General features: G+C 47.8%; 12 protein-coding genes across 12 annotated transcripts; 5 read left to right on the forward strand and 7 right to left on the reverse strand. All coding sequences in view use genetic code 12, as the record gives it.

The window, feature by feature from the left end:
- Window positions 1–90: 90 nt before the first annotated feature.
- Window positions 91–2,559, reverse strand: CXQ87_001787 (putative zinc metalloprotease; the record flags this gene model as incomplete). The annotated part of the gene is made up of 1 exon (XM_025480313.1): window positions 91–2,559. The coding sequence occupies one exon, from the start codon at window positions 2,557–2,559 to the stop codon at window positions 91–93; it is 2,469 nt and encodes an 822-aa protein (XP_025334613.1).
- Window positions 2,560–3,989: 1,430 nt separating this feature from the next.
- CXQ87_001788 (uncharacterized protein) lies at window positions 3,990–5,761 on the forward strand (the record flags this gene model as incomplete). Its single annotated transcript, XM_025480314.1, has 2 exons — window positions 3,990–4,013; window positions 4,043–5,761. The coding sequence occupies 2 exons, from the start codon at window positions 3,990–3,992 to the stop codon at window positions 5,759–5,761; spliced, it is 1,743 nt and encodes a 580-aa protein (XP_025334614.1).
- A 196-nt stretch (window positions 5,762–5,957) lies between these two features.
- Window positions 5,958–6,517, forward strand: SPC2 (signal peptidase complex subunit; the record flags this gene model as incomplete). Its single annotated transcript, XM_025480315.1, has 2 exons — window positions 5,958–5,986; window positions 6,034–6,517. 2 exons carry the CDS (start codon window positions 5,958–5,960, stop codon window positions 6,515–6,517), a joined length of 513 nt encoding a protein of 170 aa, XP_025334615.1.
- Window positions 6,518–6,540: 23 nt separating this feature from the next.
- Window positions 6,541–9,721, reverse strand: CXQ87_001790 (uncharacterized protein; the record flags this gene model as incomplete). The annotated part of the gene is made up of 3 exons (XM_025480316.1): window positions 6,541–6,604; window positions 6,688–7,434; window positions 8,031–9,721. The coding sequence occupies 3 exons, from the start codon at window positions 9,719–9,721 to the stop codon at window positions 6,541–6,543; spliced, it is 2,502 nt and encodes an 833-aa protein (XP_025334616.1).
- An 84-nt stretch (window positions 9,722–9,805) lies between these two features.
- Window positions 9,806–13,501, reverse strand: MUC1 (Muc1p; the record flags this gene model as incomplete). Its single annotated transcript, XM_025480317.1, has 3 exons — window positions 9,806–12,829; window positions 12,868–13,126; window positions 13,170–13,501. 3 exons carry the CDS (start codon window positions 13,499–13,501, stop codon window positions 9,806–9,808), a joined length of 3,615 nt encoding a protein of 1,204 aa, XP_025334617.1.
- Window positions 13,502–13,605: 104 nt separating this feature from the next.
- CXQ87_001792 (nucleoside transmembrane transporter) lies at window positions 13,606–14,070 on the reverse strand (the record flags this gene model as incomplete). The annotated part of the gene is made up of 1 exon (XM_025480318.1): window positions 13,606–14,070. One exon carries the CDS (start codon window positions 14,068–14,070, stop codon window positions 13,606–13,608), a length of 465 nt encoding a protein of 154 aa, XP_025334618.1.
- Window positions 14,071–17,066: 2,996 nt separating this feature from the next.
- Window positions 17,067–17,759, forward strand: CXQ87_001793 (uncharacterized protein; the record flags this gene model as incomplete). Its single annotated transcript, XM_025480319.1, has 1 exon — window positions 17,067–17,759. The coding sequence occupies one exon, from the start codon at window positions 17,067–17,069 to the stop codon at window positions 17,757–17,759; it is 693 nt and encodes a 230-aa protein (XP_025334619.1).
- A 1,269-nt stretch (window positions 17,760–19,028) lies between these two features.
- On the forward strand, window positions 19,029–20,585 carry CXQ87_001794 (uncharacterized protein; the record flags this gene model as incomplete). Its single annotated transcript, XM_025480320.1, has 2 exons — window positions 19,029–19,729; window positions 20,048–20,585. 2 exons carry the CDS (start codon window positions 19,029–19,031, stop codon window positions 20,583–20,585), a joined length of 1,239 nt encoding a protein of 412 aa, XP_025334620.1.
- A 392-nt stretch (window positions 20,586–20,977) lies between these two features.
- Window positions 20,978–21,706, reverse strand: CXQ87_001795 (mitochondrial 37S ribosomal protein uS17m; the record flags this gene model as incomplete). Its single annotated transcript, XM_025480321.1, has 1 exon — window positions 20,978–21,706. One exon carries the CDS (start codon window positions 21,704–21,706, stop codon window positions 20,978–20,980), a length of 729 nt encoding a protein of 242 aa, XP_025334621.1.
- An 89-nt stretch (window positions 21,707–21,795) lies between these two features.
- On the reverse strand, window positions 21,796–22,995 carry HIS5 (histidinol-phosphate transaminase; the record flags this gene model as incomplete). Its single annotated transcript, XM_025480322.1, has 1 exon — window positions 21,796–22,995. The coding sequence occupies one exon, from the start codon at window positions 22,993–22,995 to the stop codon at window positions 21,796–21,798; it is 1,200 nt and encodes a 399-aa protein (XP_025334622.1).
- Window positions 22,996–23,496: 501 nt separating this feature from the next.
- Window positions 23,497–24,345, reverse strand: CXQ87_001797 (uncharacterized protein; the record flags this gene model as incomplete). The annotated part of the gene is made up of 1 exon (XM_025480323.1): window positions 23,497–24,345. One exon carries the CDS (start codon window positions 24,343–24,345, stop codon window positions 23,497–23,499), a length of 849 nt encoding a protein of 282 aa, XP_025334623.1.
- A 428-nt stretch (window positions 24,346–24,773) lies between these two features.
- Window positions 24,774–25,379, forward strand: SEC72 (Sec63 complex subunit; the record flags this gene model as incomplete). Its single annotated transcript, XM_025480324.1, has 1 exon — window positions 24,774–25,379. The coding sequence occupies one exon, from the start codon at window positions 24,774–24,776 to the stop codon at window positions 25,377–25,379; it is 606 nt and encodes a 201-aa protein (XP_025334624.1).
- Window positions 25,380–25,472: the final 93 nt, after the last annotated feature.

Here is a 25,472-nt window from a genome sequence, read left to right on the forward strand (position 1 = left end):
TGACAATCTGGTCATCAACCAGCAAAATGCCATAGTGCTACAATCACTTCCCAAAATCCATTCCATTCAACCACACTATGTTACACAAAATTAACCCCTTGGGTTGATCGCCGTACAAGCAGATAGTATCTGACTAGCAACGCGGTCGATCTCCGTTTGAACTTGCCCAAACTTACCCTCAGATGCAGCATCACGAACCATTGGGAAACTATTCCAATGATACTTCAAAGAATCGTCAGTAGAAGGTGCATCAAATGGTGCTCCGTAGAGGTAGTTAGCGTACCCAATTCTCGGGCGCTGAGCATCATTACTGAGGAAGTATGAGTCAAATAACACCATATTTTGATTCATCAGACGTCTGGTGGCTGCAAACACTGGTGGCTCCATAGAGCTTGCGTCGATAAAGTTCTTCCATTCATTCTGCTGAACTCGTAACAGGTGTGCGTCACGCAGGAGTTTGCCGATTGCCTGCTTCAAATTGTCGAAGGTAATCTTCGTATTGACCGGAGAAGGGTATGCATTTATCTGATCCGCAACGTACTGTTCGAGGTCCTTCTCATGATCAGCCAATTGCCGGGCAAGCATTTCAAAGTCGAAGGGGATCATTGGATTCTCAACAAGCTCGAGTCCAACTCTAGCAATCACCTCGACTAATTGCTTATGCTTTTTCACTCCAGGATCAAACTTCTTATCGGTGAATGCTTTAAAGTTATCGACGCATGTTCCTTCGACGAACTCCTCACCCTTGAATGATATATCCATCGCTGGCATATTGATCTCATTTATGAAAGGAATGTAGTTTCTCTCCTCCAACATGCTGTATTCGATGTCGTCTTTGCCATTATTTTGAGCCTTATAAAGATCGTAAAGAGTGCCAAGAGAATCACCCTTCTGAGACTCTGTGAGGTGCACCTTCTTCATAGCGTCTTTGACAATGTTTTGAATAACAGGGTGCGCCTGGATGGACAAGGTGTCTCCAGAGACCAAGCCGTTTATATCGACGTAGGTGTAGCCTTCACTCATGAGCGAGTCTTTACGAGTTTCCACCCACTTAGCACTGCCAGCGAGGTTATTCTCTGTTCCATCAAATGACACAAAATACAATGACCTGGCTGGAGTCCAGTTGTACTTTCTTTGAAGGCCAGAGAAAATCTTAACCAATTCAAGCAATGCGGCGGTGCCGCTAGCGGAAGACATGGTTCCGTAGCATGAAGAATCACGGGCGGCTCCAAAAAGGACACCCTTTTCAGGTTGTTCGCGGCCGGGTATGTGACCAACAATGTTCCAAATTGGATGGTTGATGCGTTCCGTATTTTTAACTTGAAGCTTGATCTTGGGGTTCTTGTCGATGCTACCGGAAAAGTAACCATCGCCGAAGTCAACACCTTTGTCTTTGAGCTTGCTTACAAAGGCCATACCATCCTTCCAGCTAACGGGGATGGAGGGAATCTTGGCAGTCGCTTCTGAATGCTCCCAGTCGGTGTTGGAGAAATACGTAGCGTGTTTCGACCAGCCTGGCCTGAGAACATCACCGGCGCTGTACCTCCAGAGACCGACATTCGTCTTTTTGATAGCATCCTCCTCAACTTCGCCTGCAAACAGCACCTTTGGTGAGATAAATACCACAGCCTTCACGCCTAGTTGGTGCGCAGCATAGACCTTATTTGCCTCAGGAGTGACACCTCCGTGCTTGACGATAAGCACAGTGTTTTTAAGGTCGATCTTAGCGTCCACTATTTTTTGCAAATCTTCAGCATCGCCGAAATTTCCAAAGATGAAGGGGGCCTCAATCTCACCGTCCAGACTAGGTGAGTTTGGGTTGAATGCCATGAGTTGCTCGTGTCCGCTCTGCGGACCCAAGGACGCCCTGATAGACCCGTCGGCCAACCTGACGTACGAGTCACCAGTGGGGAAATTAAGAAACGTCTCGAGCTCGTGGAAGTCCACGTTGTTGATGCCATTATTGTGGAAGTAGCTTTCGACGTACCGAGCCAAGGCCAAATCGCCCATGGTGCCGGCCATGTGGGGCATCGAGCTGAGGTACTCCAAGTTCTCTTGGAGCGTTTTGCCCTCGATGTAATGAGCCAAGGTGTCGCCTAGCTTATCTGTGTCGTAGAAGTGGCCGGAAGAGAAGGCGCCTCCGGAGGTGCCGTTGATTCCCTCGGTGTCCTCATTTTCCGTAATGACAAAGATCAACGTCACCACAAAAAGCACATAGAGCAACCGCTTGACCACCAAGGGGTTCCCGAGCTTGAGCAACTGCAGCTCATACAGCCTCTTGAAGAAACTGTATCCTTCAGCTACGGGCTTCATGCAGCGGACCATCGGATCCACAACCTTGTCTCTGAAGGTGAATGCACAACGTTTGCTGACAAACACGAACCGTTTGATCACGCTGTCACGTTTGACCGGCTCGTAAATTTCGTCGTCATCAATCTCAAACTGTTCAATCGGTGGCACCAGGCTACCTGAGCCCAGCGCAAACGCCGTCTCGTCTTCCTCCTCGTGAACATACGCAGGCGGAAGTACCGGCATATCGTCCACCCTTTCGTAAGACATGAGTTTTTGTTGATGTCAAGGAAAGAAGGAAGGTAGTAGGTTGGGAGATAGTGGAGGGTTGATGGTGCGAAAGTGTAGGCGCAGGTCGGAAGAGGAGATACCGGTTTTCTGGGGGAGCGGTCTAGGAAATAGGGGCGGGGGGACGAGGGAAGAGGGTTTTTGAAGTTGAAGTTTTGAGGTGGCGATTCCTCTATTTATATGTGTTTTCGAGGTGGCTGAGGGCGGTTCGTTGTGGGCTGTACCGAGGGTATAACTGATTCGCAGCCAGTAAGGTGGAGGGTATGAAGAGGCGGTGATGAAAACAATTTCGATGATTATTTAGAGATTTGTTGGATTTATCGAGTTTGAAATTAGAGAAGTTCGGGCTTTTTGGGGTTTAGAGGAATGGTGAGATATATGGTGAATGACCAGAGACCGGGGCATAGTACTGATTGTGGTGCGTCGTATTTAGTAGATGGTTCTTATTTCCTCGATATGATGAGCATAATTGCAAATTCCTTGAATTCAGATATTTTCTGTATGGTTCTTTTGTCACGTTGCAATGTTGTAAAATCAACAGATTCTGTTCAGTATGTTGGCATGTTTTAGCACCACGACAGTAGGATGTCTAGCCAAGCCAAGACTAGCGGCATTTTGCACCTTTATAGCCGGGAACCCGGGCCTCCTTTTTAAAGAGCATTCAAATTGAAGACGACTCCTGCTGTTTCGCAGGTTTCCCGATTTTATTTTCTAAAGTTTTATTTTGTAAAGTTAAATATTGTACGAAAATACTCACTAGGCTGGAATGGCTGCAAACCTATGCAACTGCGAACGAGCAGATACCCAGTTTGGAACAATGGGCACTTAGCAGTAGGAAAGAGGAGACAGAATTTCAAAAATTCAGCCCAAAGAGATAAGATCCCGAAAATAGTTCGTATATTAAGGGAATCATCTCAGGCTTTGATAGAGTCTAGGAGTATGAGCAATTATGGGACTACAGGTGCCACAGCCACTACTTAGCCGATACCACGAAGATCATGAACACCGACAAATCCTCACTCATTCGGTCATCAGAGCATCTACTTAAAAACTCTCTAAATCAGTATCACGAAGAGCACCTGAATCGGGATCTGACTCAGCAAATTGCGACTGATAGCGCTCACTATGGAATCCCCACCACGTCCACTATTTCCATACACCACGATAACTTTTCCACCAAGGTTCAAAAATCCTCAGCCATCCCCTTGATATAAATACCGCCCTTCCCCAAAAATCCAAAAAAACCCACCCCATGGCAATCGGCCTTTGACCTCCAACTCCCTCCCTCGTGGACTCCTGCACCTGCTGCTACTGCCCTTCGCAACCGACTCGAATCAGCTACTCTTCTTGTGCCTCGGCATAACATGAATACTGGGCTGTTATGAGCGACTCCAATTCACATAAAGCCCCGAATGGCCAAGGTTCAGGTGACCATGGTCACGGGCATCGCCATTCTCGAAGACAGAATGGCAACGACTACAAAGCCTTAAACAACGACATTCTGCCTATGGAACGCCAGGCCCGGCTGGGGAAGAAGGTGAATGCCAATCTGCGGAAAAACCAGATCTCCATAAACCACTTGTTGGACTTCCAGCTGTATAGAGACCTGCCTGAGTACCAGAAGCTGCAGAGACCTAGACAGAGGAGACGGAGCTCTAATGGGCCTAAAAAACAGCACTTGTTTCTCCACGGCATGAGATTTATCAACGTGAATTACAAGTTTGTGTTGGACTACAGGAAAAACTATAACGTGCAACAGATTGACCCGAATGTGCCCGTGGACACAGACGATATTCTCCGTATCATAGTACCCAAGGGCAATGCATGTCCGATTTGTCTTCTGGAGGACTTGACCGCTCCGCGGATGATCACGTCGTGTGGCCATATTTTGTGCTTGACGTGCTTGCTATCGCTTTTGGAAAGCGAGGTTCCGGCTCTGATGAAGAAGGAGAGCAAGGTGATTGTGGAGAAGTACAAGGACTGTCCGTTGTGTGGGTCCATCATCCGGCAGAAGGACGTGAAACCAGTGAAGATCGATAACGTGGATGAGCGGTTCGAGGTGCCCAAGATTAAGGACGAGGTGGTGCTTACATTGATGAGCAGACAGCCTCACCGGGTATTTCCGTTACCACGTAACTTTGAAGAGCTTCAGGAAACCATTGATACATTCCCGTGGGCAGCACAACAGGATCCAGATCTAAGCCAGTATCTGCGGTTCTTCAAGGGCGACCTAGCATACCTCGTCAGTATGTACGAGGCTGAAAGGGAGCAGATCAAGGCCGCATATGAGGAGGAGAAGGAACTTTACCAGGACGACGGAAAGTACATGCGAATGGCACTCAAAAACATTGACGACGATCTTGCTCTTTGGTCGTCCAAATTCAATACAGACCTCCCTGAAAACGCAAAGGCACACCAGGCCAACAAGTCGAACGGGCATGGCAGTACTTTTTACTATTACCAGACAGGTTTCAAGTCTTCAACAGTGTACGTGCTTTCGCCTCTTGATATCAAGGTGTTGAAGTCGAGCTACAACAACGACTACGCACAGCTACCAAGCTCGCTAATAGCACAAGTTGAAAATATCAGGTACGAGGAGCTTAGCGCCGAGACGGCTCTCACCAAGTACAAGTACCTACTGCATTTGCCCCAGGGCACAAGTATCGGATTCCTCGAGTGCAAGTGGCAGAATAACGAGTATATCAGCAAAGAGACGTGGAACACCTTCAAGGGCGATCTCACGAAACGAAGCAAGCAGTCGAGCAAGAAGTTCCACCTGGAGGAGTCCAAGAGACGCCGTGCGCTCAACGACGAAGAGAGACGTACCAGGGAATTCTTCAATCGTGAAAACAATCCACACGAGGAACACGACTGGATGCCTCCTGCCAACTTTGGCAGTCTCAGTATTTCCGATTACCGTGACCTTCCAGCGCTCAGTGCCGAGTCTCAGGATCTCGAAAGCTCCCCGGAGGAGCAGGAACAGCAAGAAGCTCAACGGTTGCAAAGAACCGTGTGGGGCACCAGTATTCCACATTCTGAAATCCAGAGTCTTGAAGGCGAGGAATCCTGGGACGCCGAGGAGATGATCCGTAAAGCAAGGGAGGAGATGGAGAGACAGGAGGCCAGTGACACGGGCAAGAAGAAAAAGAAGAAGAAGAAGCTTATCTTACTTTCTTCCACATAGACATAGACAGCATACCCGGAGTGCAATGCATCGAAACTGCAAAGTCTTCGATATACGCTACTACGATTGAAGAGACAATAAATAAACATATTTTGGGCGGTTCCTAAATTTTTTGGGTCTATAGAAATTGTCAGTGTAGGAAAGTCTGTGGTCTCCATATGGAGGTCTGGACACATCGCGAAGTAGTAACTACACCATGTCCAGTGGAAAGAAGGTGAACCTCAAGTATGTAACGCCCATTCTTCTCTGAAACGTTATTCTAACTGCATCAGTTCGGTCACGGAGCTCAGGAATGCTCTTGAAGAGCAGCTTCCGGTTGTTTTTGGCCACTTTGGCTTTGAACAGTCCTTCACCTTGATAGATATCAAACTCGGGCTCGGCTGCATAACCGTGGCGATTGCCGGTTTCCTTTTCTGGTTGGACAAGAATTACCCCTTCAAAGACACATACTACGTCATTGCCGGCGCCGTCGGCTTATATTTCCTTGTGAGCTGTGTTTTGCTCTACTTCACCTCGGGCCCAGGATACAAGAACAACAAGTACGCGGGCACCAAGAAGCAGGACAGAATCGTCTTGTACGGATGGACGACCAAGTACGATCCAATTTACAACGTCAAGGTGGTGCTCAATGGCAACGAGCAGGGCGCCGTGACCAAGGAGATCCCGTTCAACAAGGTGTTTGACCAGTTTGGCTACTTCAACCAGGAAGCCGCCGTGCGTGAGTTTGGCGACTTGGTCGAGAAGAAGAGCCAGTAGTGTATAGCTAAGAATCCGAAAGTTTATCGTCCATCTGGGAGAACCAGCGGCAGAGGTCCTGGAGAAAGAGCGGGAGGACCTTGACCACTGGGAGCCAATTGGCGTAGAAAGGCGAGCAGAATACGCCTTTTTCCCCCACATTGGCTTTTTGTAGAATTTGCCTTGCCAACTGGATATGGTTGACAAGCGGCGCAAAGAAGGTCCGGCTTGGGGTGACGTCTTTGAACATGTCTGTGGTCAACTGACCGGGTGCTACCAAAAGTAGACGAATGTTCGGTAGGCTGGCGATCTCTCTGGAGAAGCTTTCGTGAATTTGGAAAATAGCAGCTTTGGAAGCAGCGTAAACGGACCCGTTCTTAGGAGCCAATGCCGCCAAAATGGACGAGACCGAAACCACATAGAGCTGCAGGTGTTTGTAGTGTCTGATGTGATGGGAAACGATTCTTCGGAGCGCCGTGATTTGGGCAAATGTGTTGACGTTGAAGGTATGGCGAATGTCGCTGTCGCTCAGATTCAAAAGACTGCCGCTGTTTCTGACTCCAGCGTTGTTGATGAGTACTGAGACATGCTCATGTCTAGCATCTAGAGCGTGCAAAACGCCCGTCAACGTGTAATTGAGGTCGTGTTCTCTTGACACGTCGCATCTGTGAAACTCCAACGGCGCCAGACCAAACTCAAACTCGGGTTTCCGAACATCTAGCACAATCACCTTTCCTACCTTGTACTCAAAAAGCAACTGCTTGACCAACTCAAGGCCAAGTCCCAGAGACCCTCCGGTGATCAAAACCACGTCGTTCTGGCCAAGCGAAACCCATTCCAGCGGGAGCTTGTAGGCCTGGCCATACACAGCCAAGGCGTCTATGGTGAAGAGGAGGATGTACCCTAGGACGTAGACCCAGTGGAATCCGCTAAAAATGCTGGGGTTAGTGGGATTGGGAGGAGCAGACGGAAATCACGTACCTAAATAGGAAAAGAAGCGGGTATAGAAGCCAATGGAGCCGCACCGCCTCGTGCACTAGCGTGTCCACTGTCATTTGGTTGTTTCTTGTGGCTGCGAAAGTGTTGATGCGATATGGAGGTGTAGGATAAGTCTGGGCGTGGGAGGGGCATACTTAAATGGTTCATAAAATTTTAGGATTTGAGGTAAGAAATTTATACTTGCTTTTTTATTTGATGATCTGGCCAGGTTATTTTTTTTTCCAGCTACTCTGCTGAAAAGCTGGGTTTCCAGTCAGACGAGTTTTTCAGTGCACTGAAATTTAGAAGGTTAGTAGCCTGGAGCTCTGGTGGAGTAACGCCAAAACAGGTAGACTACAAAATTAAGAAAAAACAGTATTTATTTGAAATTCTATGCCATTGGCTTTAAATCTAATAGTGAATGACGTCATTCACCTGCTTAGTCTCTTGCAGTTACCTCCCTCGATTCAATATACCCACCCATTCGACTCCGACTCTAAGCTCCTACTCCCATTTCCCAATTTATGCTATCACGATCCCATTTCTATAAACTTACCCTTGTTTCTTCGAAGCAACATCGAACTCGTACCCACGAGCAATTCCCGAGGTACCCTCCTCCGCAATAGCTCCGCTTTCGTCATAGTCACTTTCACTATCGTCCTCCTGGTCTCTGAAGTCACTTCCAAGACCTGTCCATGCTCTCTGCTGAAGATGAGTGGCTGAAGTCAGAACGGTGTTTCTAAGCGCAACAGCCAGCGAAAGCTTCTGGACAAGAGCTGTGGAATCCGTTTCCGAGGTTTTTCCCTTCTGAGAGATCTGAAGATGCTGGAGCTTCCGAAGTGGCTTCGAAGCGCTGGTGAATTGTCCCGTGACAGGATCAAAAACAGGAGCATCATCGTCAGAGTCGTCTTCTTCAGCCTTCTCCTCTGGTTCCTCCCCGAGTTCACCCAAAATGCTCTTGAAGTCGGTGACCCACTTGCCTGTCCACGACAATTCGTCGCTCAATGCTAGCAATAATTCATATGGGGTAACAATGGCCTTGAAGTACTCGTTGTTCTGGTCCACGATGATACCTTGATGGTCACATCCGAGAACACACCAAAGGTCAATGGCTTCGAAGTTTGCCAACTTGGCAACATTAGGCTTACCAACCACAAATATGTAATGCTTCTTACCCGCCTCCTTGAGCTTCTTGCCCATTCCATTGATCAATTCTCTCGTGTTGCTCAATGAAAGCGTATTCACGAGAATGCCAATAGTTCCGGCAGTACGAGCCATGTGCATGTATCTGTAACGACGCATGAGGTTGGGGTATGGACCCTGGGAGATGGTGTTTTCTGTAGGGTCAAATAGCGTCACCAGCAGGAACTTGGTGGTGAGTTGGAGGAGACGAGGCGTCTCGGGAGCAGTTATATGGAAAAGCTCGTACTCTCCGAGGATGCTTTCCTCATCCTCTATGCCGTGGAATACTCTGTTGAGAGCCCGAAGTTGGCTTTCTTTACCCTCCAAGGGCTGGTATCCTAGAATAGGCGAAGAGCTTTCCACGTCAGCCACAACCAAGTCTGAGTAATCTTCAAGCTTCTTCTTTGCCTCATGCAAAATGTAGGTGTGTGGGGCATCGGCCATCAAAACAATCTTGGTATCGGTTTCAGGGAACCGCTCACGGAACAGCTTCACCAATTCGTCTGAATCAACAAATGGCTTACCGAATACGTATGCACAGGGGAGTTTGCTAACAGCGTTCAAACAGGCGTCACCAAAATGTATGAGGAGATCCGACTTGACATGTTCAGCAGCAACTTCGTCTACACAGCATGATGAGTACGAAGTGTCTGCGAGAATCCACAACTTCTGGCCCTCACTAGGAGATGTAGTGTTGTCTTTGCAGCATGATGATTCGCCACAGCTTGTTGAACAGCTTTCTGATTCCTTGAGATTAAGGGCTGCCTCAGTGAGACCTAGCTTCCTTTGTAGCTGTTGAGCCACAGCAGCAGCGTCACAGACCAACGAATCAGGAAATTGAAGAGTGGCTCTTTTGTATTTTGGTTCGTCCCCTTCCTTTTGCTCGAGGAATGCCGCCACCTCATCGAGGTTGTAGTAATCATGGATCTTGTCAAGATAGTTCTCCCCCGGCTGGAGATGGAGATGAGTTCTCTTGATCTCAGTTTTGTCTATTTTCGCATAGCTAAACGTCTGTTCGTCCTGGGCAGTCGAGAGCGCCGGCGCTACGAGCTCGGCCAGAGGCATGGTGGGATATTGCTGGGTCTGATGAGATACTTTTTTCAAGCAGAGCATCACTTCGCACTCCACACTCGTACAATATCAACACCCTCACTCAGCCCACCCAGCAGGCATAGGCCTGTAGGCGGCCACAGAACCCTGCGTGATATTGCCGATTTCGTATTCTCCTCTCTTGACGATCTTGACACTGCCCACATTCTGCTCGGCTACATAGATCTTCTCTCCCACCTTGTCAATCACAACAGAGGTATGGTCGGGGTCTCCAGCGGTCTGCGTAGACCCAGTAGCTTTGTTTTCAAACTTGGCACTGTTGAACTGGAGTATGTCACCACGGCGTACCTCGTCAAGTTGTGGACGCATCATCATAGGGCCGTTGGGGGTTCCATGCACTTCAAGTATAGGGAGTCCGTGATGGTAGTATGTGGAAACGAAGGCCTGGTTGCCACATCCTTGCTCCAACGCAAACTTGGCAAGATCCCAACACTCACCACGACCAACTTGTTGACCTTCATGGTGAAGTGAGTAGCCTGCCACGTTCTCACCATACTGTTGACTGTAGGCAACAAGATCAGCATGTTGAGGAACTCTGGTGTCGATTGGAGAGGGCATGTAGTGATCGATAGCCACATTGGCCAGACTGATGTCCTCATTGACCCAGGTGAACTTATACTTGATTTTTGAAAGGTCCTTGAGACGAACGTTCAACTCCCTGGTCGATGTCTTCTTCATACCACCAGGCCCGCCCTGGGTCGAGTACATGAATGAGGTGGAGTAGTTAAGACCTTCAAGGGATTTGGGGAGCAGCATGGGCTTGTCCGTTGCCATATACCATCCCGTGCCCATCTCAAGATCAAGTTGCGGGGGACCAGAAGGCACAGGAGCCGGTTGAGCAGAAGCTGGTTGACTGGAGGCAGCTTGTGGAGGCAATGGAGCAGCTTTCCTATCATAATTACGTTTAGGCGGCACGGGTGCCTCAGGTTGTGCAGCGGGAGCAGGAGGAGTAGGCTGGGCGGGCTGAGCTTGTTGGACTGCCGCCTGACTTCCCTGTGGTACAATTGGCACTATAGGAGGCTGATTAGCTTGGGAGGCGTCAGACAAAGAAGAGTTCGTTGGTTTTGGGGGAATTGCATTGGATGGCGGAAGACCACGAGAAACCGGACCATCGCTTGAATTAGATTGCACTGACTCTCTTCGTGGTAAAACTGGAGGAGCAGGTTTAGGAGCCGGAGTGGGTCTTGAAGCTTCCTTTTCTGTCGTTGGTTTTGGTGCCACTGGCGGTTTTGGTGCAACAGCCGGTTTTGGAGCAACCTCTGGCTTAGGAGCTATTTCTGGCTTAGGAGCCACCTCTGGTTTTGATGCAATCTCTGGCTTTGGCGCAATCTCTGGTTTGGCCAGCGCAGGCTTCAGCTGAAACGATGGTTTTGCAGGCTTTGGTGGCTTCACTGGCTTAGCAGGTTTTGGAGGTGGAACCTTCTTTGATGGGATTGCAGCTTCGGGTTGCGTTTCACCACCGCTTTTCAAACGAGCAATCTCTGCCGCAAAATTGGGAGCACCAGATGGGGCGGCAGTTGGAGCAGGAGCCGCTGGTGTGTCCTCTTCCTGCTCAGCAAGGGTATATGGTGGTGGAGGTGAATTGGCCCGTGGGGCCTCTCTTGTGGGAAGACTAGGAGGAATAGAAGACGCTGAATTCTCGGTGTGAAGCGTTGGCTTTGTCGCCGGTTTTGGAGGAGGAGCCTTGGTTGGTTTATTTGCTGCAACGGAACCCGTGTCCGTTGATCTGTGAGGCAACTGAGGTGGAGGACCAGTAGCGGGTGTCAGGTTTGAAACCGGAACCTGAGGTGGAGCTGGAACCTGAGGTGGTGGTTGCACCTGTGGTGGAGGCTGGGGTGGCATTACCAGAGCAGGCTTGGGTTTTGTTCGTGGCGGAGGCGCCTGTCCTTCTTTCCTCATTGGCGGAGGAGGAGCGAACAGCGTAGGATCTGGGGCCGTGCTCTGATATCTTTTGATAGAACCAGGCTGAGATGGTGCATCTGGCGATTTGGCAGACTCCCTGGAGGGAAGCGAAGCATGCAGACTGGCAGGCGACCTTGGTGTGACAGGAACCGAGCCTCCGTTTCTTCCCTTGTGGATAGGCGGAGGAGCGAACTGAGAGAGATCGTTGTCTCCTCTGAACATGGACACTTTTTTCAGCTCGCCCGTGGAGTCAGAAGAGATTGCCTCTTGAGCTGGTGGCTGCTGAACCTGCGGAACTTGCTGGATCAGAGAAGATGTCGAGTTTTCTCTCGGTGGAGGAGGCGGAGCTCCTCTTTGCTCTGCTCCTGGCGCCTGCGAGTAGGCTGGTGTGGTTGCCGGAGCCTGTGAGTACGAGGGCGTGGTACCTGGAGCTTGAGCATAGGAAGGGGTGGTACCAGGAGCCTGCTGATAGCTTGGAGGGGCGCCCAGTTGCTGATCTTGAGCAGGAGCTTGAGCAGGCTGGTACGGTTGTGGCTGAAACGACTGTGGTTGGTACGGTTGGGGTTGATACGGCTGAGGCTGATAAGGCTGCTGTTGCTGCTGTTGCTGTGGAGGCTGTTGATAACCCTGTTGCTGATAACCCTCTTGCGGTTGTTGAGGAGGCTGGTAGCCCTGTTGAGCGTTCGGTTGGTATTGCTGCTGGGGCTGAGGAGGTAGCTGGGGCTGGCTTTGCTGGCTCAGTTGGCTATCATACAGAGGCCTCTGAGCTGGAGCAGGGTATTTCGATTTCTCTCCTGCCTTAGGCACGTCGTAAGCTCCAACGTTTCTTTTAACTGGGCCAGGCAAGGCAGCTAGCTTCTCCTTGTCAGGAGGCGTGTATTCATAGTGAGCACTGGGTCCAGCTTCGGACTCGGTCTCTCCAGGTGGAGGTAATCCTTTTCTTTTCGCTTCATTCTTCTTATACGTGTCGTAGCCGGCTTTAGACACTGCTTTCGTGCCACGTCCAATTCCTCGGGCGGTGGCCGACCCAAATGCCTTAAAAGAGTCTTTATTATTGTCCAGAACGACATTGTCTGGTTTGGAGCGGTTTTGTTGATGTAGTAGGAGGCGGTACAGATCGTGGATTTCGTGATCGCGCATACCAGTTGGCTGCGGCAGAGGCTCAGGAAGGGTCTAGGTGGGGAGTATATTTAGCCGACGATGGGGATCAAAGGATAACTGAGAACGCTGCCGACTGCAAGTCCGAAGGTTAAAAACACAGTGGCGAAGCCGCCCGCTGCTTCCTTCTCCTCGTCGGTCGAGCAGTTGTCACCGATAACCATGAAGCACGAGGTGCACAATTGGCCATTGGAGAGGCCAAAAAGAAACTGTAGCAATATGTACCAGGAGTCCGACGAGATGAGTGGCGTTGAGCTACCGGGTGGATGTTGCAGGTCAAGAACAACGGGATGAAGACCACTCGGGCCACAGCGTAGACGATCAAGCGGTTCGGGTCTTTTACGAGGAAGGCCGAATTGGCCATGCCGCAAAGCACACGGCCAGCGAGATCGCCGATGTTCCAGATGAGGAAGACGACGGGATGTAGATGCTTTTTTTAAAAAAGAGGTTCTCGGAGTTCTCCCGAACTGATGTCACCGTGGATGCGAAAACAGGGAACACCAAAGTGATGCAGAAGGTGAGGAAAATCGTCATCACAATGAGCTTGAGCTTTTGCCACAACAAGCCGAAGGGGACGTGCTTCTTTGGCGTGATGTTGATGGGTGCTTCCTCCTCGCCCTCTTCCACGGCAACGTAAGCATAGGCATTCTTATAGCGATTGGCCAAACCAAGCATGAAAACGGCGAGAAAAGCCACGAGGCAGGCGCTCAAGAAGTACAAGGTAAGTCCTGCGTTCCGAGACTTGTGTGGGTGTGTTTCCTCTAGTTTGTCCTTGCCAGTTAACAAGATGGAGCAAATGAGGGCAAGCGGCGGAGGGCACCGGCGATGGCCTGTCCGACCATTACACCGTTGGTGTATATGCTTCCAAGCACATTTGCGGAGGCCAAGGCGCCGTTTTGGGCCAAACTGGAGGCCATAGCACTGAGCAAAACCGTGAGCATGAGGAGGGCAAAGAACGTATAATCTTTCATGAAGATGAAGAACTCGGCAAAACACGTCAATGCCAAAAACGCAAAGATCGCCACCGTCACGACCATGCCGACGAATATACGTTTATGGTAGTTCACGCCTTCCTGCTTCTGCGACAAGTAGTAGGAGAACAACATCGTCGTGATTGTTGACACCGACATGAACGTTGATGAGAATGCTTTTGAAAGTCCCGGCGTATCGCTGAATCTGTCTCCATAGTAAGCAGAAGCCGACAAGTAGCAGTTCCACGGCCAAAGTAGCGCTACACCTATCATGGTATAAGCGGCATAAGTCAACGTTGAAAGGCGTAACTGCACTTTTGAATTAAATCTAAAAACCACCGCATCATGGGTGCGAGCACGGTCGTCCTGTTCTGACATGTGCTCTAGTTCGAATTCTTCTGTCAATATATGTCAAAAGAAGAGTAGTACTCTTCGCGTCTTATCAATACAGACGCTGTGATATGTCAATGGTTGATGCGCGATAAGCTGTGTGCCCTACTACTGAAGACTGTTCTTCTGCACTTGATGGAGTGTTTTGTGTGGTGGGTATAGGAAGGCTCTGTTGGATTAATTTCCTTTTGTTTCATTTCCTGATGAACATTGGTGAATGCGGCTTGAAATTGTGACACTATGGCAGTTTGGGGTTCCATGATGGGGTAGCTCATGAACTCCAAGCTGTAGAGGGACCATCGTGGGATTATAAAATTAAGCTTTCTTTGGAAACAGAATTGTAACTCTTCTGCTATCACTCTCAGTTATACAGAAAAACACCTTTCAAGCAGTGAACGCTATTAACATGGATGGTGTGCTACTTAGTACCCTCTTCATCAGCTCTGGTTCTACTCCAGCATCCAAACCACATTTCGCCGATTTAGGATTTAATGAAATCATATATAATGTAGAAGGTGGAGGACTATCCACGAAAGCTTCGGAAAGTTCCATTCATTAAGACGTTAGAATAGGGTCACCTGGTTCCCAAACAACCAATCAGACAATCAATGCAACTCATGACGGAAGTGAAACTGTTTATCACTTCTGATTTCTGGGAGCCAAAGGAGTTGCTTCGATGAACTCTCTACAACTTTCGCCACACCTCATCGAATGCTAAAAGCTGTTGCACCCAAGTATCAATACCGAAAGCTAGACAAATAGGTGAAGTTGTATTGGGAATGAAGTATGTGGTGGTGATCCTCTTAGTAAACGCACCAAGATATAGATTCAAGCACAGAATTGAACCTTGGACAAAACAGATGAGCCCTGCCATCGCAGCCCTATTGTATCATTTATATGCTTCGAAGGTGGCTATCCAGTTAGGAGCCACTCTACTGGGCCGCTTCTCAAGTCTAGACTGATGTTTGAAATAATAATTGGAGACCTCAGCTGTATTTCGGTAAGGGAGAAGCCAGCACTAATAATGGTACAACAAAAATCTGACATTGATCGAGTGAATCTTACTGTTCTAGAGAGTATCTTGTCTGAACAACCGAGGGCTGCGAACTATGTGGTATCTTTTGACTTACCAGAACAATTTCAGTCTCGATATAGCTTCTATTATGTACTATATCACTAAGGATCAATAAGGAGGGGCTTTGTTAATTTACGAGCTATTCAGAGAAATAGTCGTGATTGAGGATCTGAAAGACTCACAGTATCACACACCATCACTGGATACCACTGCAGACCCTACCATTACAGCGCTCTTAGACCATTCACACTAAGATCTCTTTAATTGTTTAAAAGTTCACTCTACCTTGGCTTTTCTATTACCATAGTTTTAATCCAACGTAATCCAAAAGGACTAAGGACCCTTCTTCTCAAGATACTGGTATATCATGCAACAATACCTTTCGACCTACATATACCATGTGGTAGACTTTCGCTACACATTCGCTTGCATGAAGATATTAGGCTGGCTAACAGATTGCCACATATCAAGAATTGAATGACACTATAGCATTGAAACAAGAGTTTCGAACACCGTATTGGTTACTTAATAGAGGGATGGTTCAGTAAATGTGCACTATGGCGAGGAAACCAATTATTATTTATGCAAGGGACCTGCAGCTCGGCGACACACATAAAATCGCTTTTGAGCCACCTGGTTCTCCAAAGGTCATGTCAGCAATCTCCAGAAGCCATAAATAAAGCATGATTGTAAAATCTTTTGACAAATAATACTTAAAGTCAAGTTAATCATCATTGAGGAACGAACTGAACGATGAGACACGCAGCCTCGCGAAAAAGATCTTGCGTCAAACATGCATGTCGGAGCGTCAACCGACAATAAGCTTGCAAACTGCCATACATACGGGTCACAGGGGTTCACAAAATGTCGTGACAAAAGGAGGCTTCGGCCTATTCCTTAAGGTCCCAAAAAATTTGGAAGTTTCTCGGCTATTGGCGGAATTGCCCTCCACAATGTTTATCACACCCTTTAGAATGCGGTTCAACCAAAGGGTCCGAGGCAATAGAAGAGACCAAAGTCTTTTAAAGTTTAAAACCTGAATAAACATGAAAGTTCGTGATTGTAGTATCAGTCTTGAGACGATTCAGAAGCAATTAGCTCAGGACAACGTCGTAGCTCGTGTTAGCTTCTCGTCTCTCTTGTATCACCACATAGAGGAAGGAGCCAGTAAAGCAACTTCGTTGATGTGATATAAACATTCAACAAGAGCTCTTGTCTTATTACCTTCTTAGGATCTCAAGTTGCTTTCCTGGGCGATGTAGAACTTCAACTCATGGACTCAAAGTGGCGCGTATAAAAGCTGCAAAAACAGAACTCTTCTTTCTCTTCTACCTACCACTTCTTTTTTTCTTGTGTGAGTAACTTACACCTCCAACCTCTAACCTGGCTTCTACCTTTGAGTAGTTGGCAGCATCTCTAATTACATCAAACAGCAGGTGTCTTTCGTAAAGATCTAACTTTTAAAATGGAAGGACAAGACCCTCCAAATAGCCCTCAATCTGCGCATGGTTCTACGGCAAGATACTCACGAGGAACAAGCGACAGAGCTAGTGAAAGCGTCGTGCCGTCTTCTTCACAACACGATCAGCCAAACGGGCCGGCTACGCCAGTCACTAGGCCTACTAGAAGGTTAAAGAAGAAGTATAGGACCATTCTCCGTTGTATCGGCATTTTACTTCTTATCATATTCTTGGTACTCGGCTTTTGGACTCAGTTCCGGGCCACGGACGAGAAAATGGTCTCTCGAAAGCTGTTTGAGGTCTATTGCTACGGGCCTTCGATTAGCGAATGCGGTTCTCAACCAATGGTCATTGCTGAAAAGTACAAGGAGAAGATTTGTAACGTGAGCAATAAGGAAACCTTCTGTAACAATCACACAAGCCATGTTTTTCAGGATTATGACTCGGAATTGACTAGAGAAAGTGATAAATGTGCTATCGAAGGTCTTTTCAAAACTTTCGAGGAAAGTCAAGAGCTTGAAGCAGTGTTCATTCCACACACAGTGTTTAACGATCGTCTTGCCATAAGTTGGCGCAATCTTCAGAGCAAGGATGATCGTAATCCCCAAGAAGTTCTCAATGCGAGACCCTGTCAAGAGCAACGCAATTTGGATCGAGAATGCTACAATGCACAATTTTTCGTTTACAAACATTTCTGCCTACTGAATGCTTCAGATGCCTCCGACTCTTCCGACGTATCAGTCACTTTCTTCACCTTGGCTTTCATGATTTTGGGTATCATGATCAACAGAATGGGTGCTCCATGGGCGAATAGACTTATGTTTCTGTTCTTCACAGTGGTAACTTTGTTGGCGGGTATTGTCATTGGGTTCGCCCTTGCGCTGATGGACGAGAAACTGAAACTCTGGATTGTGGAGAAAGTTTTGTTCGCCCTACTTGTTGCATTGGTGCCTTCACTTCTAGCTGTATGGGACAAATGCGGCGAATTCTTGGAGGAAACATACCCGGAATTGTTTGAGGCTGATGTGCCCGAGTAGGCGCGCCAGATCTCCTCAACCAGTAGGTTCCCTCGATTCGAGAACTTGAAAGTTGATTTATGTGCGAGAACTTGGGTTCTGTCGCGCCTCGTCTGGTCTCAAAGTTTAGCAGCTTAGTGGAGATGCTCACCCTTTTTATATGTTATGCGATGTCAATACTATTCAATACTAGCAGAAGTAGAGCCATTTCCATACTCTGGCTTCAAGTCAATGGAGAAGTCACCTTAGTGCAATTGAATAAACGGTGTCTCATCGAATCCGAGTAGAAGTTGAGTACCCATAGTAAAGATCAAATGATTTGCTCCACAAAGATCAGAGAAAACAAGAGAAGTCTGTAAAAGTATCCGCTAGTAGCTTTATGCCCCTACGCATATGCAATGAGTGACACGGCACCATGAAGAAAATTTAATGCAATCTGAAATTATGCGCTTGTTATTTTTTACTGGGTATTTATCTCCTCACCGATACTTCATGGGTTGGATTTGACGGCACACCTTTATCAAGTTACTCCTCGAGGATGAAAACGTTTCTTTTACTTGTCGATGTTTATTTGAATTTGCTAATAGCCTCATGGTTCCGAAAACCATGTAGTTCACACCTTGTTATACCCGGAGAGATACGTGCATTTGACCTCAAAGATGAGGCCTACCTTACATTGCAGGACTAGGAATTGGATAATTGATCATCTCCCGTGAAGATTGCTCACGAAAATAATTCTGGCAGCATTTTTAGCCCTCGTCGGGACTCGTTGAAAATACCCCAAACTCAACACTTGCTTTGGTTTCGAAGACCATAGACAAAATGGATCTTTTCAAGGCATTCAGCGGAAAAACATCAAGACAAACCCCAGAGAAGAGGGGTCCAGTTAAGTTGGACACATATTTCCAAATCAAGAGTTTTGGAACTGATTTTAAACGTTTCGAGGCGGATTTCTCCACGGTGGTAGAGCAGAACCCTTATTCATTCAGAACAAAAGGTGTAAACATCTTGGGAGAGTTACACCAGGTGACAGAAATCCGCCTAGTTGCTGAAGAAGCCAGCTCTTATGACCCTGAGCAAAAAATCATTATCGAAAATGCTCGACAGAAACACGGCGTGACATCGTTCGGGGCAGGCCCCCATCCGGAGCGAAATAGGGTCATGTTTCAAGTCTATCACACATATGTCACCTTCAACTGGACAAACGTCGAAATGCCCAATCCCGCAGTAGGAACTTGCCTTTATGTGGTGGGGAAGGAACGGGTATTTTTTCCCGGCCCGAAGTTCCCAATGTCCCATCTGCTCCGTGGCGAAGGCTCGGAATTTGACATGAGTTCAGTTCACAAAATCACTGATGATGTTTCTCTTGAACTCAATGCCGAGTTCTTTCACCAACCGTGGTTTCTTCAGATGTTGCATCATCGCATAGTACTTCCTGGGATGTCGATACCTGAATTCCTATCACTATCACTCCATCTAGTAGGCGATACAAAGACGGACGATAGATTTATGGAGCCCTTTCACATTTCACAAGTATGCATCGAGCTCCAGGAGTTTGTCAGCGTGCGGAAATATGTTTGTTCGTTTGAGGATGTTCGTACCATGGTAGTCAGCAATACCAGTCCGAACGAATTGGCCAGTCTTGCACATCAAGAAGTCGTCGTCCCACCTGAATGCTATGACTGCAAGCTACCGGAGATTGGCCCCACTTTTTTTACTAATGGTTTCACGAGAAGCTATGGCTTGAAGATCACGATGAAGTTGGTTCACAAGAGCATCCCCGGTATACTTGCGTCCACATTCCTTGAGTTGAATGTGGCAGAAAAGAAAGAGGAACGCATAAACTTTGAAGAATGTCCGGGCCTGGAAGTTTCGGATATCTACTATGATATTGCGCCTCCTTTGAGTCAAGAGGCGCTAGAGAAACACATGGCAAATAATCAAGATCAGTTGCGAAGTTTCAGTGATGACTTTGATCAATACCTGCTCCTGTCCCATCGGAATGGTTCAGCGGGATGCCTTTTGTTTTTCATTGAATCTTCCCGTAGTACTTGCTCGAATCTCGACTCGACAGACTCAAACGGCTTCATTGGATATTTCAAGAAATCGCTAAGGTTATATTATGCAAAGCTAGCGTGCAAAGCATATTTTGGTGGTATATACCAATGTGGGCGGGGAGAAAAACAAAGCAATCCAGTTCCTGGAGGAGATGTGAGTAATTCAAAGAAGCCTTACGCAATGGGTTGCCTAATGGTGGGAAATGATGTTGTCGAAGCAATCCCCCCTGAACAGTTTCATCGACGTGTAAGGGCCTTGGATATTATAGCATTATTGGGAGATGAGAAGGTTCCTCTTGCTTCGCGTATCGTAATGCCTGACGATAAAGTTTCCAAGTCTTTTGGGTTTGATGCAATTGCAAAACCCGGAATGAAGTTGTCTGACATTATCAGTTTCACTTATATTCTTCCGCAAAGTTTCCAAGCCGCTTCTCGCGAGAATCAAGTGGAAGATTACAGCATGAACTTCACGTATGTTGAAGTATGCCTCTTTTCAATCGAAAGATCAGGGTTTACTATTTTGAAAAGCAAGAAGGTGTTGCTTGAGAAAACTAAATTGCCATCGATACGATGGAGTGAGTTCAAGGAGAGCGTACCTGGTAGTCTCTCTGCCTGTGCTTTTATTCTACCAGAAGAGACCTTTGATGCGGTAATTCCCCTTGATCTACAGCCTTCTAAAGTAAGCTTCCGATATTCTCGACAATTCTTTATCGAAGTATGGGTGTATCTCACTGTTAATGGAAAGGAACATGGCAGGCTGCGGAAATTTAACTTGTTTATTGCCAAGTAAGAAGTGCAATGGCAATCAAACGCTTGTCATTCCACCCGAAACAAGACTTATAAAGCGAATTCCTCATAACCTTGACTGGTGTGGTCTCAGTGTGGCTTTGTTGAACAGTCTTGGGCATTTTTATCAAACGCTGATTTCTTTTCCGTTTTCCACCACTCTTATTCCCTTTCTATGTAGTGCTGGCTGCAACATCGAAGAGATAAAGGTGGTTACACGTAGATCAACCATGACTGTGGTTTCTGCATGTCAGATCGAGTCCCCCATGGTAACAGCTCAAGGCTCTGTCCTAACTTCATTTCTCCAATATGTGTAGTTCATGTGACGGTCAGACGAATACTACACAGTCAACAGCTCAGGTAATCCTCCCATTATATGCTACTATTTACAGGTGTCTAAAGGGACACAGGGACATCGTTTCTGGGGTCGAGAACCCACTTACGCAAAATGTTCTTCACCGTGTGTGGCTTCAAGTCGGTGCTTTTGCCCATCTTCTCCAAGATCTCCTTCCTTTGGCCTTCGAACGAGCTGCTCATCAACTTTTCAAGAATGACGTGGATATTGGCTAGTCTGTTGTCGATCGTGCTGAGGTCCCTGGCAGCATTATTGATTGAAAGTGGCACCACTTGTTCGGTGGATGGCCACAGCGTAATGTTGTACCTTCTCTTGATTTCGTCGATCGACTTGAGGTAAGATTCCCTCTCGCCCTCAGGCACCTTGGAGAAGGCCTTGGTCAAGGAATCTAGCTGTTTCAAATCCTCAATCTTTTTGATATCTTCTTCAAACACCGCTCTTCTGTCGTTGAGCTCATCTCTCTTTTTCTGCTCCTCAGCATACACTTTCTTCTTGGCCAACTCCTGGTACTTGGCGAACTGCTGACCCTTATTGATCTTGATTTCCGCAATGGCGAAATACTTTCTTTCGGTCATCTTGGGAATAGACTCGATTCTGACGATATCGCCTTCTTTGCAGAGATCTCCCTCGTCGTGGACGAGGTAGTCCTTTCTTTTGAGCACCTCCTTGTGGACCCTCTTATCGTAACCCTTGGCCTGAACACGGACCTTCACGGTCTTGCTCATTTTACCTTGGGACACGACCAATCCCACGAAATTTTGCCTGGCCATGGTTTTTACTTGGTGTAGGTTGGAGTACCTGAGCTGAAAAAATCTACACTGCGGCGTGCGCGAACCATAAATATCTACATGCCCGTAGCTCACCTCAAGGTGGGAAGAACCAGGGTGATTTTCTCCACCAAGGTGACATTTTCCTCCTCCGTGCCGATTGACAACCTCAAGGCGCCGGTGCAGTTAAGCTCCTTGCCCCTGAACCGCACCACCACGCCGTTCTCAACCGCCAACGTATTGTACAATTTCGCAGCCACCTCGTTAGAGGGTGTGCCGGTAGAGTCGAGAATCTGTATGAGCAAGAAGTTGGCATCCAAGCCGCCGATGTTTTTGCCGATTCCGTCGATTTTCGAAAGCGTCTCCAAAAGCTTTGCTCTCTCCTCCTTGATTTTCTTGACGTAGCCCTGCATCACCTTGAGCCCGTCCTCTGCTTGAGTGGACCGCACCGCTACTGCGGAGGTCAAGGACAGAATGTTGTATGGGTACTTCATGGCGTTGAGGAAGCGGGAAAGGCCAGGGGTTGCAAACGTGATACCAAGTCTGACACCCGCAAGACCGAAAGATTTGGAAAGCGTCTGGAGAACCACCAAGTTGGGGAACTGGTTCACCAAGGTGGATACAGACTGGGAGGTGTTTGGAGCAGTGGGGTCAACAAAATCGATGTAGGCTTCGTCCACAACCACCAAACCGTTCCACGACTCCTGGGCTCTTTTGAGCAAATCTACAATCAATTTGCAGTCGATGAGCTTGGCGGTCGGATTGCCTGGCGACGTTATGTAGATGAGCTTGATAGAAGGGTCTGCGGTCAATTTCGCCAAAATGGCCTCCACGTCGATCTGGAAGTCTGGCGTCGTCAATGGCACCGTAGCCATCTCAACGTCATTGACGGTGGCGCAAATCAGGTACATTCCGTACGTGGGCGGACACACCAAAAGCTTGTCCTTACCAGGCGTGCAAACGCACCTCAACAACATGTCTATGCTCTCATCTGAACCCACACCGAGACAGAGGTTGTCGGCCTCGATTTTCCTGGTGGAGCTCTCCACGAGCTGATTGGGTGCCGAGTTTCTGAAATTGGCGATCTGCTGCTTCAACTCCAACTGGTGAGGGTCTGGGTATCTGTTGAGCTCCAAGGCCAGTTCCCAGGTGGAGATGTTGCTGAGGGCTGGGCCGTGGGTGTTTTCGTTGGCGTCCAACAAGACGCCTTCTTTGAAGTCATCACGTGCACATCTGTAGGGCTCCAAGGTGCGGATATTGGGGCGAATGAGTGTTTCGAGGTTGAAAGACATGATGGTGATAAGTGGTTATCGCGAAAAAGTGGCTGCGAAATCTATGAGTCAGGCGCCAAGGCAGGGCGGTGATGTTGATGGTGCACTGGTCGATTGCCTTGAAGGGTTTTGGAGAGTTGGATTTTGAAAATGGGCTATATTTATGAATGGCTTGGTTTTGTTGATTTTTGGATTTCTGTTGGAAGTTGCATGTGCGGTAGATAAGGCAAGGCTGATCGGACAGGACCCTGGATATTGGTAGGATTCTAGCAACGCAGAGAAATTGTGAAAACACGGAGGTGGGGAAACTCCTCAAACCTACATTTTGTTCAGTTCCAAGGCACTAAATATCAATTCTTGTTCAAACCTCTCGCCTACTTTATGGATCTTCTCACCATACCCCCGCTCAGAACATCCTCTCGAAATCATCACTACCCGATAACGGCGAAAACACATCCTCCTCTGCCGTACCACCAGCGGGCCTATGAAGCTTGTTCAGACCCTCAGAAGGAGAAAGAAACCTCACCTTAAGCCCTTTGGTCCGCTTCTTCCCAGCGCTATACTCAGCTTGAGCTTACCTTTGAGCATATGCATTCTTCTTTTGGCGTTTCTCCATTCACCCCATTTAGTACGTGGCTTAAGCTCCTCATCGGAGGATCTCAAGGCCTCGTGCTTATACCCGTTCCATTCGGCCGGAAGAGTAGAGTACTCGATTTTGGCAGCGGACATGTCCTCGACGTCTGTAATCGAAGGGAAGTCCTCAAGGGTTGGCTGGTGGTTGTATGGCAGAAATACAGACGCCTCTAGCCGATCGGTGGACATTTGGCTTCGGATGAAAAGAGCAGCGAGACTTCTGCTAGTGAGCGATCGAGATCTGGAGGGTCTGAAGTTGCTGAGCTTTTGAGGAAGAGTGGCTGCGTTGGATACTTTTGGGGAACCGCTGGAGTCGTCGTGGGTTGCCGAGTCTTTCGCCCCAACAGCTGTTTCAGTGTGAGGCTCATTGTGGTCAAAAACGTCATCTGTAGTGACTTTCGTGACTTTTCTCTCTGACCATGTGCCAAATCTCATGGTAACGACCCTTCTGAACCAGTGGTTCCGTTCGGTTTTGGGCTCGTCCTCTGCCTTCATCTTGACTTTCGGCAATGGCTTTGGAGTCGTAGAAGTTATGCTTTTCAGTTCCTCTTTTTCAGTATCCTCTTCCTTGTCCAGTTCGTGATCGCTCTTTGGGTTGAGATCCATAGGAAGCTCCTCATCATCTTTGAGTTCGTAAGAGTCAAAAAATTTCATCAAATGGGCTAGCGACAGAGCCAGAAGGCTTTCTGTCGATCCAGGGTCTACTAGGTTCAAGGGTGGTTGAACCACTGCTGCCATATTGGTGATTGTGAACAGAAGAGAAATGGTTGCAAAAAGAGCACTTCGCAGGAAAGGATCCAAATGAGCCAATATACACTTTGAGAAACGTTGGAGCCTGAAAATGACATAGAAAGGCTTTCATCTGATAAATGCACGGTTTCACTGTTATATGTTGATATTATGTTAATCGGCTTCTTTTGATACATACTAGGCTGGGGAGTACCTCCCAACTACTTTCGGAAATATCGTACCTTCAAGCCACCAATGGACAACTTTTCAAACAATGAACTTACTTCCGTCATTCTTGATACCTAAACGACAATAAACCATCTCCTGACTAAATTTGATTTGACCATCCTCCTTCTCTACTGGCCTGGTGACAATTGTGCACCCGTGCACCAGGTGCTCACCTACACCTGTCGAAAAGCTTCACTATCAACTACACCATGGAGTTCGATATTAGATATGACCCTAAAACCAAGGGGGTTGTGTTGGCCGAGGAACCTCAGGAGGTAATTCCTGCCCTCAACCTCGAGCTTGAACAGCTCAGCACGCTCACAACCGAGCTTATTGGCATAAACGACCCATATCCTCCAAAACCCACTGGAGAGTCCTTCAACAAGGATTTGTCCAAAATGATCAAAAAGCTCTATGAAGGCGGTGTCCAGAGCTTCAAGCAGGAGAAGTTTGTGGACCTGGCCAAGCAGTTCACCATCGCCATTGAGGTGATCAACAGAAGAAACAAGTTTGAGGTGTTCCTGGCCACTTTGCAGGAGCTCAGTCTCCTCTTGATGAGCAGAGCTGACGCTTACCTCAAGTGCAAGGAGTATTTGAAGGCTTTCAACGACGCTGACATGTTGATAGGCATGATGATGACGACTCCAGAGAACTTTTTGCGTAGAGGCGTGGCCAACTACTTCTTGGGCAACTACGAAGACGCCAGAGCAGACTACCAGCGTGGCCTTGCATTTGACGAAGACAACGAGAGGCTCATTACCGAGTTGGACATCTGCTTGGACAAGATCCTTGAGGAGAATGGTGACTACCTTTGATCTGCATCAAACATCCCCTCAATCTGGCAAGAAAGAGACCCATGCAAGGTTTTCAAATCAGATGACCCTATGGATGCTGGGCGAGGTATATTT

This window comes from Candidozyma duobushaemuli, assembly GCF_002926085.2.
Source record: "Candidozyma duobushaemuli strain B09383 chromosome Unknown B_B09383, whole genome shotgun sequence".
NCBI lineage: Eukaryota > Fungi > Ascomycota > Pichiomycetes > Serinales > Metschnikowiaceae > Candidozyma > Candidozyma duobushaemuli.